Raw genomic sequence first — 7,863 nt, 5'->3', positions numbered from 1 at the left:
TAGTACTTAATTGTAAGATTGTAAATATACAAACTTCCCTATTTAAATATGGAAAAGCAAGTATTGCATGAAAAATTTAAGTAAAAGAACTTTCAATAAGGCATTCAGACTGTTACCAGAACATATTCAGACAGTTACAGCAACAAAACCTTTGAATGATCCATTAACATAACCAAAACTTCTTTTTACATAGCTCAACTGCAATAAATGACAAACCTACATCTTGACAATAGACACTCTTTAATACTTTTACTATTTCAAAATTAATGTATAAGACTGAATATGTATAATAAAAACAATCCCCAAAAATTGGAAGGATGATTCTTTTCATAAAAGAATAATAACCAACCAGAAAATAAAAATAAAAATCATAGAGTTTCATCCAAGAGTTTCATCCAGATGTTATGATTGTAATTTCATCTTTCTGTCCAAGGGTAATATTCATCACTGAAGAAAGTTCTTTGACCACAATATCCATATCTGGTCGCCCAGCCTCATCAGGGTGAGCACATCTGAGAGCTATATTTGCAACAGCCAAGGCCTCTTTTACAGCAGAGATGTCCCACCCATCCTGTTTAAGTTTAGTCTCTACAACTTCTTCAAAACAACTGTTCTCTATCATTTGTGTTACATGTGTATGGAATTCAAAAAGATTTCGTGCTTGGTCAGCATGCCTAGGCCCTGTTATCATTTCTAACACAACAATTCCAAAGCTATAAATATCATGTTTATAAGAGATCTTCCCCACCAAGCAATACTCTGGAGAGCTATAGCTGCTTTTTGTATATACTATTTTTTCAATTGACCTTTGCTCACCTTCCCAATCTACATGCCTAGAAAATCCAAAATCAATAAGCTTTGCCTCATGATCCTTAGCATCCACCAAAATATTCTGTGGCTTAATATTAACATGAATTATTTTATTCTGGTGTAAGAATTCAATTCCTTTAGCAATATCCATTATCAGTTTGAAGCTCTGCTTCCAATTGTAGGTAAACCCTGTACAATTTTCTTTCAAATAGTCATCCAGAGTACATCCATCTATGTACATGTAGGCCAAGTAGGATAGGTTTGTTTCTATATACCAACCATACAACTTGTTTATGTTCATGTGCTCCTTTCCTTGCAGGAGTTCAACTTCATTCTCCACCCATTGTTTGGTGTCAGGGGACCTATGTTCTATTTTCTTTATAATCAAATCTTCACCTTGGAAGTTTCCCCTATAAACTCCTGCAAATCTCCCCTCCCCAATTTGATGAGATTCATGGCAATAGCTCTTGATATATGATATCTGGTCAGGTGTTAGATTTGTATAAAATTGCTCAGACAATAGATCTGCATGCAATTCTTGGGTTCTTCCTCTCTCATTTGTTTGACTTGCATGCAATTCTTGGGTTCTTCCTCTCTCATTTGTTTGACTTGTATTATAAGTGGTGGTTGTTCCTTCTTGGTTTGGCACAGGTTTCTCCTTGATCGCTCGGAAGCTGATGAAACTAATTATTTGCAGACATTCGAGAACTGCAACAGAGAAAATATTAAAAACAAGAAAATAATACTATTGCCAAAAGTGATCTATACAATGTATAACAGTGACAGTATTTTTTATTAGAAAAAAACAATTTCAGAAGTAATGATTACTTACCACAAAGAACGATAACAAGTCTAGAAGACGGATGATAACTGGTGCAAGAGATAATCGTGATGGCAACCATTGCCATGATTACAACAGCTACAACACATAAAAATATAAATAAGAAAATAATACTATTATCAAAATACTATTATCAAAGGCCTTACGACTTATTGTGGAACTAAAGAAAGACCTTTTACCTCCTCCAGAGTGCACTCATCACACTTCAGACCTAAAGAAGATAATGCAAAGAATACCCAAATGATTTTCACTAACAAATCGGTTCATCCATTAACAGTAACACCTTGGCGTTCTTGGTGAGCTTGGGTAAGCCAAAAATACAAAATGCTCATAAAGTTGTCAAAAGGGAAGAAACCAACCATAACTTATGACTGATTTAATGGCAGACTATCAGATAGATTCAAGTCGGTATTGATAAAAGACATGAATGCCAATAGATACAGAAAAAGATCAGTGGTAAATTAAAGATTGATGCTCTGCGAAATCGAACGAAACCCTCACACAGAGAAAATTGATATCTCCAAGAGTTTCTGATCACCAAAACTGGTCCCTAACCCTGAGCACAACTCCACTACCAGAACCCTAAATACATAAATTAACTCTTAAAAATAGCATGCACATGACCATCTGGACTCAAAGACTCTACGCCGTTACAAACAATCTAAGATTTTAGAGGAATCAGTTTACATCAAAAATTTATTCTATACGATCGGGGCAGTAGCTATGCAGTATTTAAGACATAAATTACATTCATATTCATTGATGCATCTTAGAGGTTGAATAGCTGTTTCCTTCCATCAATAGGGAGGGAATAAAAAATTGGGATATTAACGAAATTTTCTTGAATTCTGATTGATAAACACAAAACAATTCTATCAGGAATGTTATTTTAACATTGGCAGTTGTTTGCTTCAGCATGCCAATCTATATTCAGTAGATCCAGAAATAGTTTTTCCCATACTAAGTAGAAATAGAGCTTAAAAATCGAAGTGTTTGAAATTTGAAACTCAACCCAAATACATATGACGCATTTTAGATTCAGACCAGGGAAAGAACAATGCATTGTTTAGGAATGATTAAACATTCTCATTACCGCACCTTGAAATAGCAGAAGTAATTCTCTGACTCTTGTAGCGAAACTATGCATTTTGGCAGCTCTTTAACCCTGCAATAAACCAATCCCAATTTCAGTGAACAATAAGTCTTAGCCATTGCTGAAACTAGAATGAGATCTGTTGGAATTATGAGATCAAATTCATTATAATGAAATCTGATTTTATATCATGTAGATCTGAAAATTAACTTGTCTGTTGATTGAAAACAATTCAAACTGAAATTTTTAATTCTGTACAAGATCAGATATAGAAAATAGTACGAATAAACCAAAATAAACTCAGATATATGAAAGGGAAAAAACTCTACCAGCAACAGAAACCAAGAAATATCGTTACTTCAATATTCTGAGTACAACAATTATTCTTCCTCAATGCTTCAGAAGTCTAAACAAAATTACTCCTTAGCCCTGTAAAATACTCACAGCACACATATTTATAGCTCTCCAGCCTGTTCCCTCTAAAAAATCTAAGGCCGACTTCATGGAATCATCTGATTATCCTTTCCTCTCCATACATCCACCTTGAAAATGATCAATCAATTTACAATTTTTATAATATTTATTTAATTTACAGTTATCTAATTTCATTTTCCATAATGAACATATTTACAATAATTTTAAAAAATAAATAATTATTTATTCTTTAACCCATTATATATCTATGAAAGTTGTGCATAGTGATCTATTTACAGCTGTTGGTTCCCTTCATAACAGTTAGAGCATCAAAAGTTTGTAACTGAATTGTAAAAACTCATCGTTGTGTAACGAATTGTTTTTGCAAGTTAAAGCACATTGGTGAGTCTTTCCTCTGGCTGCTCAAGATTTCTAATTTTGTATTCTCACGTGTAAAGCTGAAATTGAATCCACCTTTCAATGGACAAATATATGCATCCTTGTTTTCATGTTTTACTTCGACAATCTAGCAGTATTATAGAGTTCACCACAATATTTATAAGAAAAACAAAGAAAAAATAAAGAAACAAAATAGACATATTTTCATTTTCAAGATTTAATTTTATTAATTCAATCATATAAAACAAAAATCTATGTTACCAGAACGTGTCTTTCGTATATTTTCCCTGTGCCCTTCCTTTTAGGACGTCCCGTGGATAGGGGATTCTTAGGGAACGTTCCCATAAATTTTACATATTGACAGTGAATTTTGACAAATTTTATAAGCAAAAAATATAAGAATATTTCTAATTTTCACATTGGAAGTGATTTGATTTTAATGATTACAACTTTCTATTTTTAATTAAAATATAATAATATAATAATTTTCTCAAATAGAATGATAAAAAAATAAAATATTATCTATAGATATTTTTACATAATTTTTTTTCTAAATCAATAATAAACAAAGAGACAAAATAGACATGTTTCTATTTTCAAGATTTAATTTATTTCTATCATATAAAACAAAAAATATAAGCATGTTTTTAATGAGTGATTTGTTTCTAATGATTGCAATTCTTTTTTAATTGAAATATAATAATATAATAATTTTTAAAATAAAATAATAGACAAATAAGATATTGTCTATAAACATTTTCACATAATTTTTTTCTTGAATATAAATATACTAAGAAGTTAGATCAATGAAAAATTGTAACTTATCCCTATCAAAATCTAAGATGAACTTTATTATGAAATTAAAATATTTCAATCTCAATTTAATGATGGCATATCCTTACCTCAATATAGATAATCGATTACAATCTTTATAATATGTGTGTAATTATCTTAAAATGAATATATTAACCATATTCCACCCAATAACAACCAGAAAAGCTTTGGATTTTTTTCTACAAAAGAATTTGGATGGTGTAAAGCCAAATTCAGCAACTTTTGTCAGTATCCTCCCAGTATGTGCTAAAATGGAAATTCATATGAAACTAATGGGAGCTTTGGAACACGGTTAGAAATTCATAAAAGAATTAATTGAAAGAAGCTTTTTGTCAAATGTCATACTTGTAACTTCCCTGGCTCACATGTAGACGAAAAGACTCTGGTTGCTTGGGTGCATTGCTGCCAGCCGTTTAAATAAAGTATAGTATTATTAATAAGGAAAAAGTTGAATCAAATTATTTATGAATAGTAGCCGAACTATACATAATAGTGAAGAATTATTTATGAATAGTAGCTCAATTATATACAGTAATGAAATTTTTTCTGTTATTCACACAACTGTCAATTCAGCACACAGGAGAATAGATCTCAAATTTATTCAAAATTCAAAATGTTAACTTATATTCTTATTGTCATTGTAAGAAGTCTATTGACTTAATTAATATAAATGTTTTATATGAATAAATTATATTTAGACTAAAACTACAAAAAGTTTAAAGAATTAATTTTTCAAATATATAGTAGTAAAATAAAATTAAATATATTTATTCATTCATATTATTGATTTTCTTTTCTATAAATAAATATATTAATACAAATATTAATAAAAAAGAGTTAAATTTATTCAAGCAAGAAGAAATATAGACCACGGGCATCAAACAACCTTGTCAAGATCCACTAAGTAGTCAAATTGTCAGTGGTATTTGACCCTTTTCTACAATATTCCAATTTTGCATGTGATCATAAGCCCATTTGGCCAGACTATCTGCAACTCCATTCCACTCCCTGGGGATATGAGTGAAAGTAATAGAATTCAAAGAAGCACACAAATTAAGAATCTGGTTAACAACCAAAGCTAACTGCCAACTAACATCCTCATAATGTTGTCAGCTCAGCAAATGCACCACCACCTATGAATATGATTCGCAAATGAGCTTGCTCCATCCAAGAGCACAAGCATGCTCTACATAATACAAAATAGAAATAGCCTCCATCAAATTGTTAGTATGATGACCTTTATAAACAAAAAATATAAACTGAACAATTCCCATACTATCTCCACTAACTCCACCAATACCCACAGGACCTAGGTTTCCCCGAGAAGACCCATCTGTGTTGATTTTTAGAATGCCTTGCAGAGGAGGACTCCACCTCCCCACCTTGTTTATTTTCCGAAGAAGGTGTCTACATCTATTTCTCATAAGGTGGTTTTGTGGAGGAGGAATATTAAGACGGTTATAACTTATAACATCACCAAGATCCATGGCCTATGATATGTCACATTTAGTCGAGATAGTTTCCCTCAAAGAATTGAGAATTTTCTCCCACAAGTGGTGAGACCCCAATAACACATCTTGAAAGATTCGACGATTCCTATCCAACCATATATGCCAAATAATAAAACAAGGGCCAAGAGTCCAAGAAACTTCAAGAAAGGAAGTTTTGACATGCCAACAGGCTTGATTTCACACCTCCCACCAAAAGTGCCAAATATGCCTAGTGAAGAAGCACTGGAAAAAGAGATGAGAGACAGTTTCTTCAGTGTTACGACACAACACACACATCAAAGGGCTCTGAAAGTTGCGTTTAACTAAATTATCCCAAGTAAGGCACCGATTGTGGACCACCAACCACATGAAAAAACTGCACTTGGGCCAAGAAAACTTGTACCAAACTTGTTTCCACCAAGGAACCTGAATGTCTCCAAACCTCTGCCACACCATCTCCACATACCTTACAGAGACAAAAAAATTTCCAAACAAATCATTGCTAGCCCAAGCCAAAACATCATTCCCAACCAAGGTAGTGCACTCCGACGACTCCAAAATTTGAGCCAGCTCTTGCTTGTCTTCCTCAGATCCTCCTGGAGGCCACTCAGAAGGATGTTTCCAATGAAAGCGAATTGCCAACCCACAATTATGGGCAATCTTATAATGGTGAACCATGTCCCAGCCAACAACAGTAAAGGAATCACAAAGGGCCTGAAGGTAGGGATGAGTAGAAAGGATAGAAGGATGTCCATCCCAAGAATCCATCCAAAAAAGAGCTTGAGATCCCGTATAACAAGTCCAAAAGAGACCATTCTTAACCAATTGAGCCCCAAGTTTCAAAGTGTTCCAAATCATTGAACCTCTCCCCACCAAAGGAAAGCAGGGAACATCAACCATATTAACACCTGGAAGATACTTAAGGGTGAGAATACAGGCCCAAAGTTGATTCTGGCTAGAACACCAACGCCAATATAACTTAGCAGCAAGAGCTTGCCCATTGAAAATAGCAGAACGTAAGCCAAGACCGCCCTCATTCTTAAGTCCACATACAATTTCCCATTTAACAAGGCTCTATTTAGCAGTCGATAAATTCCCACTCCAAAGGAATTGATGAGAAAGAGCATCAAATTCCCGAAGAAAATACATGGGAGCAGCCTGAACAAAACACCTGTATATAGGAAGAGCTTGAATAATCGATTTTAAAAGAGTCAAACGAGTAGCAGTAGATAACCAACAGCAAGTCCAATGATTAACCTTCTGACATAGCTTGTCAAGCAAATCTGCCAAGAGACTCTAGGATGTCTACCAATAGTAAGAGGAATGCCCAGATAAACAAAAGGAAGACACCCAATCTGGAACTGCAGAATGTCAGCAATACGCCTCTGAATGGCCTAAAGGGTATTGAAGAAGAAAATGGAGGATTTATGCTCATTGAAATTTTATCTTGAAGCTACAAGGTAAACATCCAGGGCTTTCCTAAAAGATTCAGCTTCCCGAAGATGTGCCAATCCCATAAGCGACGTGTCGTCCAAAAACTAGAGATGTGAGAGTTGTGGCAAGCTATTTCCCCATTTCTATCCATGAATCTAGCCCTGAGCAGCTCGAGATTTTAGAAAATGACCCAGACCCTCCACCAAAATAATAAATAGGTAAGGGGAAAGAGGATCCCCTTGGTGAAGACCTCTAAAAGAACCAAAAGGCTTTGAAGGTTGTCCATTCACAATAATTGAAAAAGAAGCCAAAGTAACACAACTCATAATCCAACTCATCCATTCTGCACTGAAACCAAAGGCTAAGAGAATTTTCTGAAGAAAAATCCATTTGACTCTGTCATAGGCCTTGGCCATGTCCAATTTAATGAACATAGATCTCTCCTTTAAAGTTTCCATAGAGTGAATAACCTCAAAAGCCACCACCACCCCATCTAGGATCTGTTTACCAGCCAAAAAACCCCCTTGTTCCTCATAAATCACCACTAG

The 7,863-nt window shown here is 34.0% G+C and overlaps 1 protein-coding gene across 1 annotated transcript; it reads right to left on the bottom strand.

Moving 5' to 3' along the window:
* Window positions 1-310: 310 nt before the first annotated feature.
* Window positions 311-2,807, bottom strand: LOC131053101 (cysteine-rich receptor-like protein kinase 25). The gene is made up of 4 exons (XM_059210593.1): window positions 2,750-2,807; window positions 1,643-1,729; window positions 1,378-1,518; window positions 311-1,335 (listed from the first exon to the last, which is right to left on the bottom strand). The coding sequence occupies exons 1-4, from the start codon at window positions 2,796-2,798 to the stop codon at window positions 392-394; spliced, it is 1,221 nt and encodes a 406-aa protein (XP_059066576.1). The 5' UTR covers window positions 2,799-2,807; the 3' UTR covers window positions 311-391.
* Window positions 2,808-7,863: the final 5,056 nt, after the last annotated feature.

Source organism: Cryptomeria japonica, chromosome 8, assembly GCF_030272615.1.
Source record: "Cryptomeria japonica chromosome 8, Sugi_1.0, whole genome shotgun sequence".
Lineage (NCBI taxonomy): Eukaryota > Viridiplantae > Streptophyta > Pinopsida > Cupressales > Cupressaceae > Cryptomeria > Cryptomeria japonica.
This window is presented reverse-complemented; position numbering and strand designations above follow the sequence as displayed.

Excerpts from the sequence above, each read along its gene's own strand:
- LOC131053101 (XM_059210593.1), bottom strand. The coding sequence starts at position 2,798 with ATGCATAGTTTCGCTACAAGAGTCAGAGAATTACTTCTGCTATTTCAA. Across the intron at positions 1,730-2,749 it reads ATTACTTCTGCTATTTCAAG|CTGTTGTAATCATGGCAATG; the intron begins GTGCGGTAATGA and ends TATGTGTTGTAG. Across the intron at positions 1,519-1,642 it reads ACTTGTTATCGTTCTTTGTG|TTCTCGAATGTCTGCAAATA; the intron begins GTAAGTAATCAT and ends TCTCTGTTGCAG.